Raw genomic sequence first — 14,363 nt, 5'->3', positions numbered from 1 at the left:
CCTGAGAAAGTATTACAGTGCTCACTAGAATAAAGTACACATTGAACACACTGGTTACATATTGGTTCAAAATAAATCCCCCAGGATGTTATGGGTGTATCAACCTGGAGTGTAACAGCAGCTCTGTGCGTCCCTCCACCCCAAAAAACACAATTAGGTCCATAAATATTTGGACTATGATTAGCATTTTCTTTAGGTTTAACAGTTTCCCACTTTTAGAAGCTCAAAACTAATTGGACACTGGCCTGGCAAGCTTGCTTCATTATTCCAAACTAAACTAAGATACTAGTGCTGGAGCTGATTACAAGTATTGACCTTGCATTGTGTCATTGAACATATAATTTTCTGGAAATGAACAAAGAAACAGCTGGATAAAGTTAAAGTAGACAAAAAACAGGTTTGTAAAAGGGCATGTTAAAGACTAAAGCTCCTTGGTCAAAAGCTAGAATTCGGCATGAAAGTGCCTCGAATCTGTCTTCTATTAATGTTTCCAAGAAAATCCAGAGAAAGATTATTTTCTCTTCAACTCAATAAATTCTTAACAAGACCATACAGCATAAATCGTTAATTTGACTCCTTTTTCTTTTTCTCCTTTAAAGGCTCTTGAGCATAATCATTATTCATCGTAATTACTCATCTCCTTCTTTCCAGCCAATGGGTCTCTCTCAGCTCCCTCTGCTTTTGTTTGATTTGGCCAATGACCGTGCTGTGAAAGCAATCCTCCCCAGTAAACCCATTCATGGTTGACCACTTTGACTCCCTTAACTACAGCAAAGCAAAGCAGAGCAGCCACATCTGGCAAGCGGTTTTCACATCTGGTTTGTGTATCAGCTCTTTGCACGGCTGTCTGATAGCCTGCCTTGCAGGCATAAGATGTGATACAGACACTCCAGGGAAGAGAGGCTAGAGGATAGTGTGCAAGTTTGTGTTCAGAGGTCAGATACACAGAGAGAGGAAATGTCATTCTTTGACAAAAACACCAGACAAAGAAGCAGCTGTATGCTTTAACTTTCTACTATTTTAATATGGTGTTGCAGCATCTCGTGGCTTCTAGAAAAATAAAGCTAATTTAAAGCACATTTCAAAAAGCCCTTTAAATGAGTTTCATACTTGCCATAAAATAAACTGAGACTAGCACAGTGTCATTAAATTTATGTCTTAACTAAGTGGTATGAAGCTAAGATTCAGCATGCAGAAAAAAGAGAAACAACAAGATTACTAACAAAGGAAAGAAAATGGCCCTATAAACCAGTGTGAGAATGACTCGCAATAAATAACAGATAATAAGAGCTAGCAGACAAAAAGTCTGATAAGGAAGAGGATGAAGTGATAATGAGATCCAGATGAGGAACACAGCCACTGTGAAAGCTGGATGAGATAAAGATGTGGGTCTGTGGGAGTCGTATAATGAAATGCTGCCCTCTTGTGCCAAGCCTGTATTTCGCTCTTCTCTGGTATTTAATTTTGATGGAATAAAACATCTTGTTTGACAGTATTCCTCTCACTTCGGCATAATCAAAAGAAATGTTTGAACTGATTATCTATCGAAGCGTTGACCCTGTGTCGATTAGAGAACATCTGACTACAAGTGTATAAATCACAACACATTCACATGCTCTGTATCAGTTTGTCACAGCGACTCTCTCGACAAGGCATGCAGTGCCTCACTGCTAATCTACATGAAACTAGACAAATCCCTGATGTAACGGACATGTCAAACGAAAATAGGAGGCGAGAGATTAAATAAAAAGCTGAAAGAAGATAAAGACAAAGACTTTTTCTATATAAGTGCAGTTAGTTATTGTAGTTAGTTTAGTAAACATTTGAAATCCATCATTCTACACTTAGACTTTTAATAGGAGGAAAAGGAGGGAACATCACAGCAAACGTACCCCAAGGTAAAACCGTGCAATGCTCAGAGAAACAATGAAAAAACACAAGAGCTACATCTCACATGCTGCAGGCCTCAGTTAGTACGTTAAATGTTAAAGTTCATGAGAGTAGAATTTGAAAAAGCCAAGCAAAGCATCTTTGGGAGGTTTGCCAGGAAATCACCTCCTTTCTAAAAGGAACATGGCAATATGGTGTAGGTTTGCAAAGGATAAACTGAAACCATGCTTTTATCTGGACAAATCACAAGACTTGGACAAGACAGTGTCCTTTGCAGAGACAAGACAGAAGTGGAAATCCTTGATCATAATGGATAGCACCATGTTTGGCAAAAATAAATAATAGGGCTGGTGATTTGGGCACTTTGCTGTCACTGAGTCGACCATGAACTCCTCTGTACACCAAAGAGTCCACGTGTGGTGTGGAGACATCTGCAAACGGCTAACGCTTGGCTTAAATTGGGCAAATGTACAACAGAAGAAGGGAAAAAAAAGAATCAAGTTATTGCAATGGCCCAGTCAAAGTCCAGACTTTACCCTGTTCCAAGTGCTGTGTTTGAACTTAGAGCTGTGTGTGAATAAAACCTGCAAACCTCAGTGAGCTGAAGAAACTGTAAATGAGAGTGGGCTTAAATTTCTCCACAACTAAATGACAGACTGAGAAATTCATACAGAAGGCAATTATTTCAACGTATTACTGAAAGTGTCTACAATACACAGAATCACTGTGTGTACTTGTATTATTTTTTTTCACATGAAAAGAGACATTTATGGTCTCCAAAAGACCTGTCAGATGATTCTGGTGATGCAAGTTTCACTTGAGCTGGTTGGTTATTTATTCATTTTTTAGTGAAATGTCTTACCAGCTATTGAAGGGATTGATATATTTAGTTTAGGTATTCATGTTCCAGCAATTATCTGATTACACCTACATTTATCTCCAGTCTTCGAGGATTTTTTTTTAAAAAGGAAAAACTCAATCAAATCAAACTCACACACTCAAAGGTAGATTCTGTTCAAAGAACCAGTTCATGCTAATTATTATTTGCAAGGCTAATGAAATCCCCGTCAGCCTTCACTAAACTTCGTACTTGTGTTACATGTTACACTAGCAAACATCAAACTTTTAGCATTTTCCTAAAAATATTGTGCAAACAAACAGCAGTGCTTATTTGAAACATTTTTATTTTATGGCAAAAGATTTCAATAATCATGCAGGACATGAATTTTTATAAAATGTTTAACACCTTCTTAACATCTAATGTTACTTTCAAACTAATCATGAACTTTGCATACCGTACATTTTGTCCTACAGGAAGTACTAGCACAATATCACGAAGCACTGAGGCAGAGATGTGAGAATATTTCAGTTCACTGTGGTCGAACTCCTTTTGCATTCAAGTGAAAATGGCACTAGTGAGTTTGCAAAAATACAGAAAAAAAATATTTACACCTGGATAATACAGCAGTGTAAATTATTCTTCCATAATGTTTTCCACCGTTATCTACTGTGCAGGGTTTTCTTAGTTTACATGAGAGAACAGTTACATATTCTTAAATATCTTTGGTTGATAAGCAGGTTAGGCATTCAGTAATAATCTTATTACTTTAATGTCATCTTTCTGTTTGATGACGTGGTTCAATTAGTCGGGGCTTCAGGTTTTATTGTCGTTTCATGTTCGCTGATGCTCAGTACTGGCCTGATTCATGTTCATTAACGGCAGTTTCCACACAATTTAAAGGCATTCTGTCTAAAAGCACAAAACTTAAATTACTACAGCAAAGTCTTTTCAGGTATGAGAGGCTTTACTGTAACGACCCTTCAAAGAAGATCAAATCTGATCTAACGGGCAGGTGAGGTCTTCCTGTATAAGTCAAGGTGATTCACAGTTATTACTCATCGTTCTCTTGGGTTTACCCGAATTCAGATCTTCAGTCTGTGCCTGTCAAAGGCTGGCTTCAACCTGAAGAAAGGCAACAGGCCAAAAATGGCTACATTTTCTTTCCAGGTTGAAAATACATTTAAAAACATCAGGCCACTGTAATCAAAGCAACAGATGTGTTATCTGTGTTTTTTTAAGACGAAAGTGGTAAACTTACAAAATATAGTCATCTAAGAATACATCTTTGTACGTTATTGGCAACAACGAGCATGAAGATTGCCACAAATGTACAGCACCATTTTGAAACGTGTTCAAAGAGGCGGGATGTAGAGAGCAGCCCAAAAAGATGAAAGCATGAATGCACACTGGAGGAAAACTACCAGACATGGGCAAAACAATGGTCCGACACATTTTCAATACATCTTTAAAAAAAAAAAAGTAGCTTTTTTTTAAACAACAAACTGTGTTTTAAGTCAAATGAATGAACATTATCGACTAGCAGAGCCAATGAGTCCTGGCAGCTCAAATGCCTAAAAGATAAGTTTCTTTATGTACTCTTAATTTAAAGCTACAGGGGGGAAAAAACAAAAACTGCTTTAAAGCAACATTTTTTTTTCATAGTCAACACTGATTTCAGTAACCATGTCACAGTGTGTTGCGATATTTTTGAAAGAAAGCTAAAATAGTTTACAGCAGAATTCTAGTTTTAATCTGGAGGACTAATAAACTGGGACTTTTTAAGCAGGGATGTTTTTCCCTCCTTCCTGCAAGCACTGTGTGCACATCAGTATCAAGGTGGCTCCTGGTGTTCCTCTTAGGCCTTTTTCTTACAGACGTGGATGAAGTAGCATGGAGCCTGAGACTGGCCCGGCACGTAAGTCTTGAAATCGCCGTAAACGCTGTGCTCCAGTTTGCCGTTGAAGGCCTCGTTCAGCAGACCTCTGAAGCTGTCCAGGCGGTGAGGGTAGTAGGACAAACGGAATTTACTGGAGGACACAAACAGAGCAAAACACCAGAGTTACTGAAGTTTCGCAATATTCATTAGATTTCAGCTCAGCTTCAGTTTCAACTGTGATACTTGTGATAACACTACTGCAGACCATTTGTCCTTGATTTCAGGAATGCAGTGCAGTTTAATAGCTGTTATTGTGTCTGAGGATGGAGCCCAGTGACCTCGACTGTAAAATCATTTACACGTCATGAATGATGTTTATAAAGCCCGATGAGGGTTAGGATTATTCATTGCTCTATGTGGACAAAGGGTGTGCTCTTCTGTTGCTATGGTGATCTATATACTGTATATACAAAGGGGGTGACAACACTGGCATGGTGTGCTGACTAATATGGTGGCATGACCAGTAACCAAGGTTACCCTAAACTAAGACTAAAGATTTTAGTTGACCAAAATAAAAATAACGTTTTTGATTAAAATTAATACTTGCTTAAATGACTTTGAGCTTAGAAAATTAAAGATAACAAAAGAAAATATAGACAAAATATCCTTAGTTGTAGTATCTGTTCATTTGATTACAGTTTGCCTGATGAGTCGTGATGGAGGTCTCAAGACTGTAAATAAACTGCTTTCAAAAAGTCATGTTTTTACTCATGTACTAATTGTCCTAAATCTTTCCTCTGACATAGGCCCTCCATACAACAATCATAACACTGAAACTAATAAAAATCAAACGAAAACTATACATTTTAAAATCACTGAAAAGAAACTGAACTCAAAATAAAGTCAAAATGAAATAAATAGAAAAACTAATTAGAAAATGCAAAACTACAATAATCCTGCTGATAACATTTAAACACCCATCTAAAGTGAATATAATACTTTTTTTTTTTTTTTTTTTTTTAGCATCTTAAAGTATTGTTACAGTTTTCGGCTGGAAAGCAAAAATATTCAAGGCAATGTAAACCTAAAGATTTGAGACACAGTAAAAGCTGCATTAATGCATACAAGACATCAAATTGTAGATGCTATAATGACGAATTTATAACTTACTGTCCAGATCTACCAGTTAGAATAGGTCTCCCATAAAAGGATGAAGATATAATGTGTGAAGTGTGAGCTCAGTCTCCTATCATGAGCTCTGCAGCAGCATCAGAGCCTGACTCACCTAACTTCAGGCAGGTTCTGGAGGGTGGCCTGTGGCACTTGGATGGTGTAATCGAGAGTGATCATATGTGGCTTACTGTTGACCCACAACACTGAGGTGGTGATGTCCTGAGTTAGGTCACTCTGCAACACACACACACACACACACACACACACACACACACACACACACACACACACACACACACACACACACACACACACACACACACACTATTTATCCTCTTTTTCTTCTATGATGTCCAAACAGAGCCTGAACAGAAGAGACTGATGAAAGGGTAAAAAAATTTGGTTGGTTCAGAGTTGGAGCACAAGAGCACACTCGGGGATTATGAAGGCATCAGAAGCTGATTTTCGCCAACTTGCAATTGTTGACGTAGTATTTATATTAAGGCCTTCCAGCTGGATACTTCCTGCTTTGGCTGGATTAAAGAATATGGACGTTGTTTTTAATGCAAACATCTTGAATCAAATATGGCTCCCTTCAGTCGCGACCTGCTGTTGTGTCTTCCGCACATCTCATATCTGAGCTCATTCCAAATGCAAGCCTGGCTGGTTGTCTGAATTATGTGAACACAGGGTTGAAAAAAGGGGATGAGACAGGAAAAGAAAAAAAAAACCCATCATACATGCATTCTATACAGAAAAGTCCACTTAATGTGCACACTCGATGCTACGTGTACTTTCAGTCATATTGTTTCCCATCTTCCCAAAGGGCTTTTTACTCATTATTCCTGACTTCATCTGTTTTTTTGCCCCATTTGCCAAAATGATATGAAAACCCAAACACATTTCCTTCTGTTTCTCCTGCACCAGTTTTAGTGAAAATCTCACAATATCCGTCAGGCTCCGTGTGGGGATTTAAGTCTTAAAGCCAGCTGCTGCTAGGGATGGCGTAAATAAACCATTCTTAAACAATACTGTCTGTCCCACTACTACTCGCAAAGCAATAAAAGACCAGATTGTGCCGAGAATTAAGATTAAAAACAGGCTTCTTTGTGCCATCCATACTGATGGCTGAAGAATGGCTTCAAACTTCAGATTCTCTTTTTGGGCAGAGCGATAAGTCCAAAACTTATGATCCTGTATGACAATAAAATAAGGATGATATTTGAGATAAAGCCAATAGATAGATAACTGCACGTTTGTATGATTAATTCACATTTAGCAAAGTATAAAAGACAGATGTAGCTTCAGGCCCTGAAAAGTGAAGCCAATACATTTTGTGGCTGCAAAATGACTTCTGGCCCTGTAAAAGTCTGAGAAAACAAATTTCAGGTCTGACCTCGGTAAATTATTTTCTGCTGAGTTTATGGATTCAATTTTAATCACTGAGTTGTATTTTAAAAAAATAAAAATAAATAAATAAAAAAAAAAAATTAGCAAATTTTGTTCATTCTAAAAATGTGCACACACATGTGATTTACAAGTTATTAGTCAATAATTGTGTGGTTTCACAGTCAGATCTGCTCATCACTCTTCACATTTCAAAGCAACAGGATGCCGATGGCAAAAATGCTCGTCTCAAGGCTTCAAAGTGGGAAATTGGACGGGTGACGTCCAGTAGCTACGTCCATCTTTTATACTGTTGAAGGATATAATCAGCCATTTCCAGGTCCAAATGTTCCATAATTTCCAAGAATAAACCAGCAGTTAGACACCACAAGAGCTCAGCCAGTGTAGGAAGGGGCAAATCAATATTTGGAGATTTAAAAATCTCATATTCAGATGCATAAACAGATTCTCTAGTATTTACTACATGTAGTCATTTATTTACTCGTTTATCTTCTGCCCAAGTCTTCTTAGATCAGCTGATAGTTGTGCTGCCCAAGCTGGTGTTGCCAAAAGGAATTTAGAGAGCCCTCTGGTGGACAAACTATGCAATATCAACACTCCTATGATGGCTAAAGGGTGTCTCTCTAATTTTTCCTTTACCTTTTAAATTTTAATTTAAGGGCTGTACAGGTTCCAGCAAATATATGACAGGAGTGATTTAACGGCTGGTCTAAACGCTGATGCTCAGATCACCAAAAGGCTAATATTGGCCAACCGATAAAGTGGTCAAGCTCTAGACACCACTGAGTAAGAAATAGACCCAGTTCTTTGAACTTGAATAAACTAAACAGTGTATCTGTTCTCAGAGGTTTTACAATCAAACATACCGCCATCCTTGAAAAGACAATAAATGACTAAAACAAAAACGGCAGCAGAGAGAACATCTGTGATCACCCCAGCCTCAACACAAGGCTAATAATTCATATGTTGCTGTGTGCTTTGGGTTCGTACCCAAAAATTACAATCCTAAGCTTCTCTATACCAGTCTCTAGAGCGAAATCCAGGAAGTGATTTACCAAAGGATTAAAAACAGAGGGGCACCGGGTCCAATTTTCTTGGCTGAGTCCATTTTTTTTTTTTTTTTTTAAATTTTACCCGTCGAAACAGATTTTTGCTGATTCTGATTTTCTCTCCATGAACTATAAGAGCATATACAAGCAAAAATCAACTTTTCTTCAATGTAAAATAATATTTTAAAATTAAATTTAAGTATTTTAAACTGTTCAATTGCCATAAGCCTGCAGTACTTTGGAAAGAGCTATGAAAAACTGACTAAAATGCAGTGCTGTGCACCGACTGTTACCTGATGTATTTTACCTTTCCAAACAAAGTAGGTGTCGTGAGGCTGAAGGCTGTAGTTTCCACCATCAGTTCTTTTTTTTATTTATTTATTTTTTTTAAACCAAGCACAGATTCAAAAATTAAATTTAAAATGTGAATATCAGTGTTATATAACAGGATGTCCCAAACTGGAGAAGTCGTACATCAGGCACTGAAACAAATACTGTTGCAAGCATTTAAGACATGAATACATAATTAGAACTGCTCAGTATGCATCTCTGACAATTCAGCATTATCTAAATAAGGCTAATGCTTCTGTATTTACACTGTTGTGCAATTATGTTGTAAAAAGAATAATCACTGCAGTAAATCCAATATTGGTATATGTTTAGTACCTTGTAGTAGATGTTCTTGCCTTGTGGAGCACGCCCGGTCTCCAGGATGTAGTCGTAGTTGCGGTGGTCAATGATGAGGATCCCACCTGGTCTGACCATACTGGCGATGTTGTGAAGGGCCAACTTTTGGTCACTCTGGTCCCCTAACAGCAGCAACAGCACGATCGAGTGCATAAATAAGAGATTGAATTGGCAGCTAAACACATAGTAACAAACTGTGGAAGGCAAAGGTGTGTGCATCGATTCAAGGAGATGTTTGATTTCAGTTATGGGTACAGGAGTAATCATATTGCAATTTTAAGTCACATCATCATTCTGACAAGGCAAAAATTATTTGGACACATTTTTTTTCCCACAAATGCATGTCTCTCATAATCTCTCATAATCTGTGGGACAAAGGTTGTGGGATAAATCGTTTCAGACAGATCCTGTATGGGCTTGCCATGCCTCCACACCCTGCTGCAGTGAGGTGAAAGGGCACTCCAGGGCACTGCAACATCATCGCTGGGTGTGTTCAGAGGTGCACCCACACAGGCTGGTATGAGCCTGGTATAAACTTAAACTCTAATGCCTACGTTTGCCAAGTCCAGGCATAATGAGATGTTTTGAAAGGCCCAGAGGAAAAGCCCTTAATCTCACCCACAAAATTAACAACACTTTTATTATTTGTGTACCTTTAAAGTCTGGTAAGTGGGCAAATGAGTTGCCGAGGCAGATAACTGCATCAAAGCCATCTCCTGGTTTCTGAATGTCTTCTGATAAAGTCAGCCAGTTGGCCTCTTCAATCACTGAAGACGAGAAAGAAAAGAGCAGAACATGAGGTATCCAGAGGAAATGTAGATATCCACCACAAACATGCGCGCACTTTCCAACAGTTTAAGACAAATAAAACAACTGAGAGTGCTGCCCACACACAGGGCTTTATTGGGATCAACCCAAGCATGGCAGCCAATGCAAAACAAACACCACACAGTCTTTCTGTTTTATTACTATAAGAAGGTCCGTGACTAAACGTCATACTGATTGCTTAGCTTTTCAACTTTAAGCTTACCCTGCCATCACTTCCACTGATGTTGCTCTGTTGATGAACTTAACTTTATGTTAGGATGCAAATTCTCTGACGAATGCTTCATTTGTGTCACTTCTTCAATTCTTTCACTAAAATATTTTTGGCAACTCATTTTAGGTTATTTTCCATTGATTCATGAGAGATCAATTTACTAGTTAACAATCCCCTAGCAACTCGCCCTGGCCCTTATCTCATGCTTTAACTACCAGTTGGCTCACTGGCTTCAATATCCTTCAGCTGCTTCTTTGGAGAGGATCTCATCCCACGACTGGAGCTGCTCCAGCTCAACTTGTACTGCAGCTAGACTCTGTAGTCCTTGTTCTGCTCTAATATTCCACTTGGGGATCAGAACCTGCAGCTTGTGCTGCTCTGCAGAGGTCACAGAGACAGCAGGGAAGAACAAGGACTGCTGTCTCCAGCTGTGGTCCAAGATGGTGGACTTTGAGCTAATGGTGAGGACGAGAGGCTCACAAAGACTGTCACAAAATGCTTGGCAAATATGATTTGATTACTGACACAAATAGAATCTAAATCTGTGGAACTGACCGATTCAGTAAATATATATTTTTTTAATTTTCATACCCCACTGGTCAAAAGCTGGTTCTTTTCTCCTGTCCCATCTCGCCTTCAGTGCATACTTGAGCATTTTGTCGCTGGCATCCACACTCACCAAATTAAACCCCTCCTCCACCAACATAATGGAGTCAATCCTGGAAAACAAAATCCATGAATACGTTTAAAAACAACAACCGACCTGTGAGGATCATGATTTGGTGCAGTAGGTGTGTTTAGATTTTGAGGGTAATCCCTGCTGTCATCTTCCCCTGAAAAAACAGTTTGATCAAGTCTGAGTGCGAGTGTGTGTTTGCTGCGACCGCACTACATGTGGTTTAGTAGTAGGTTGATAAGCTTATCGTCACACTACAGACAGGAATTGTAACCTTGTCACAGGTAAGGAGAGATGATTTGTATGGTAGCGAGAAGCTACTACTGTTTTGAAAACCTGACAGGAAAACGTGATCGCGGGCCAAACCACAGCCTGAATAGATGCTACTGACTGACTTTCAAAAATGTTTTCTCTGCTATTTATGAGTTAATAATAAACAATACAGACGTGTTTCAGTGCAACAGGGGAGGGATTCAATGGACAATAATGCAGAAATCATTAACATCTACCGGGTAACTGCAAGATAATAGATAACAGCAAAACAAAGCTTATGTAAAAAGAACAGCCAGTTTTCCAGTTTTGGATTAAACAAAGTCTTAGGCTAAAAGCAAATTCACATCTTTTAGTTTTCATCTTGGCATCAAATCTCAAAGGACTCGATGCCTCTACAAGAGGGATCAACACCATTTCCTCTAAAAGATGGCCCTTTTATTTGGTTCAACTGTGAGTCTGGTGACTGTGAAGGCCTCAACTTAACAGATCCAGCATAATCCTTAAGGTATGAGTCAGGGATTCATGGTTTCCCTTTAATTTGTCTGTATGCCTATCCATTCTGCAGTTATACATAAGACTTCCTGCCTCAACCTATGGAATCCTAAATTAAAAAACTCTCACAGGTTCAGGTGAAGGTGATGACGATCCACAGCCTGCAGCTTCTTCTCAGAATTAGAAAGCACCACAAACGCACTCTGGCTGCCAAAAATAGCTATTTGTAACCGTGATCCACGAGGAATATGTTTACTTTGAGGCTGCTGCACTACTGAGGCGCACCACTACTAGGGAATGGGGTCAGAATCAATGTGCTGGGGTGCTCCACACCGTAGGAAGACAACCATGTGGCCTGAGATGTGGAGCTGAGTTATTATGGAGATGACTGCAGTTCTGACATGAACATTATAAGCTCTGTAATGTTGATTAGCAGGTGAAATGAGTGCTAAGTGATGAGCAAAGAAAAAAAAGGTACATTTATGATAAACATCAAACAATAAAATGGTTAGAATGCATCTCCAGTGAAAATTCTCCATGAGAAAAACAACAGCTGAGGTGACGTATATGGTCTGCTTGTCTGTGCTTGGGCAATGGCCTTGCTGCTGTGTGAGAGCAAAGTCAGAGTATCAAGGGAGATAAAAAAGACTGCAGGAAACCAGACAAAACTCCTTTCAGCTACCCAGCACTAGTTCATCACCCACTGACCTACTAAGTGCAAGTTTACGGTTCGCTTGTGTTTAGTTTGCTTTAGAAACAGGAAATTTAAATGGACAACACTTGCTGCTTCAAGCTTGTGTCACAGACATATTACACCTCTGTAACTGAATCACATTTAACCAGCATGTGTAAACCCGCTGTGTCTACACCAGACCAGTGCAGGAGGCAGGACGTGGCTCAGGATCAGGTGCAACTCTGCACTTTCATTCATTATTCTGTGGCTTAATCCGGATTTTGTCCCGAGTTAAAAAGGGTCAGTGAGTTGAAATTCCACAAAAGTCAAACTCACTTGAACGGCTATAAAGTTGGGTACACGTACAAAAAGGCCTATGTGAGCTGAAATCACTTTGTTTTTACCCACATATCTATCAAGTACAGCAAAGAAGCAAACACCATCATCACTATCAGCTACTCCTACACAACTCTGTTCTGAAGCTGCACAATCACTGTGAATCACACAAGAGTCACACCTTCTCACATATTTGAAAAGCAATAATGTAGTCTGAATCGGCACGATTTATGGCGTCATCAGCAGCTGTTCACCTGCTGAATCATTGTGAGCTCAGGTTTTTGTTTGGCATATGCAGTTTAAATCAAAGTTTAACCATTAACAAAAGCGTGCTCGGGATACTTGGATAAAGCCGTATTTAAGATTTTGTTATGGAAATTTCATAACGTTTTGGCTTATGTTTTTTATATTTGATTATATTTATAGATACACACTAAGTCGAACGATTTTTAAGTGGATTTTGATGAAGCAGAGCTGAAGCCCCTGTCAGACGTGCTAATAAGACTGCTAATTTGACCTGACATTACCCTGTTCCGCAGGCTACATCCAGCACACTCCGCACCCCGTGCTGCTTCAGCAGGGACACCACCCAGCTCCTGTACTCCTGCGTCCTGCTCTTCGTGTCTCCGATGTACAGCTGCCACACTTTCGCTGCTTTGCCATCGGCGTATTGATCAGGAAGACCTTCGGCTGCCACACCGAGAGACCGGGTCCTAAACACGCTGTCGACCGACATACTGCTGCCCGTACCTGTACCTCTACCTGAGTGTCTGTTTGAGCGGACAAACAAGTTTGGACTATTTTAACTGGGTGAGGAAACACGCTACCTCTCTGACAGGTATGCTTGCCACATGCTAGCCGAGATGTTATTATTTATATGAACAACCTAAGACAGAAACTTTAACCCAATGACACGCCGTCGAGCACCGCCGCCTACTTTCTGATTGGATAACCTAAGGGGAGCCCGCCCCTTTTCTGTTTAGCATTGGAATACGTCACTCGAGTGAAGCTTTGCTAGGTTGCCAATTTTTCCCCTTGAGCTTACCTTCCAGGATAAGTTCCACACTGTATTCCATCAAAATTAAATTAAATACCTCAACACGTGCATATTAAAGTTAAAATTAAGTTATGTTTGACGTTGGAGGAGAAGTATTTATTTAAGTATAATGTTAAAATAAAGTAGAGCTCACGAAGCCCATTACCTGTAAGGTTTTACTCAGGGAATATAATCCCACCAACAGTGGCACAGAGGACTCGCCCCCTTTAACATTTCATCATCTATCGTTTGATCATGCTGTTTGGACGCATTGCTTGCGAAACATGCATAGTAAGAGGTTTTTGCAAAATTAAAATCCTAATAATTTCATTTTTTAACAATGAAATGCACAGTGCTGCAGTAGTTAAGTGCACAGGGTGTAATGTAGGTGAACAATGTGATTTAAAAAAAAAAAAAAAAAAAAAAAAGATGGAATAAAATCATCTCAGGACTCTCTTAGGCACTTTTCGTGCCCTTCCAAACAAAGTGAACTCCTCCTGCTGTGATTGGCGGATTTAGTTCTGTAGGACCCATATTTACTGGTAGAGGTGAGGTCATGTCAGCTACAACCAGTGCGAGCTAGGTAAGGTTTGCAACTTCCAGTTTTTTCAGAACTGCACTACTACCTTATGGGTTGTTCACGCACACATACACACTTACTACTTTCAAAAATCCAGATCTGACTTCGAACACAGGCATAGTTATGTAATTCAGCCTAAGCAGGAGTTGGCAAGAACGCACAGCACTGCCTAGAGGAAGTCACACATTAATGCACCTTTGGTCTAGTCTGCCAAAAAGACATTCCTTCCTGTGGTTGTTTTGATGATGGTGGTGGAGAACAAAATGACTCACTGCGAAGGACACAGGACATGATTCAGATCATTTTTATCCTCGCTGACACGTCATGACATTTGC

The 14,363-nt window shown here is 39.4% G+C and overlaps 1 protein-coding gene across 1 annotated transcript; it reads right to left on the bottom strand.

Annotated features, from left to right (window-relative positions):
- Nucleotides 1–3,165: 3,165 nt before the first annotated feature.
- gnmt (glycine N-methyltransferase) lies at nucleotides 3,166–13,532 on the bottom strand. The gene is made up of 6 exons (XM_003446241.5): nucleotides 12,940–13,532; nucleotides 10,554–10,681; nucleotides 9,577–9,690; nucleotides 8,903–9,045; nucleotides 5,893–6,014; nucleotides 3,166–4,758 (listed from the first exon to the last, which is right to left on the bottom strand). The coding sequence occupies exons 1-6, from the start codon at nucleotides 13,146–13,148 to the stop codon at nucleotides 4,587–4,589; spliced, it is 888 nt and encodes a 295-aa protein (XP_003446289.1). The 5' UTR covers nucleotides 13,149–13,532; the 3' UTR covers nucleotides 3,166–4,586.
- Between the last annotated feature and the right edge of the window lie 831 nt (nucleotides 13,533–14,363).

This window comes from Oreochromis niloticus, linkage group LG19, assembly GCF_001858045.2.
Source record: "Oreochromis niloticus isolate F11D_XX linkage group LG19, O_niloticus_UMD_NMBU, whole genome shotgun sequence".
In the NCBI taxonomy this organism is placed as follows: domain Eukaryota; kingdom Metazoa; phylum Chordata; class Actinopteri; order Cichliformes; family Cichlidae; genus Oreochromis; species Oreochromis niloticus.
This window is presented reverse-complemented; position numbering and strand designations above follow the sequence as displayed.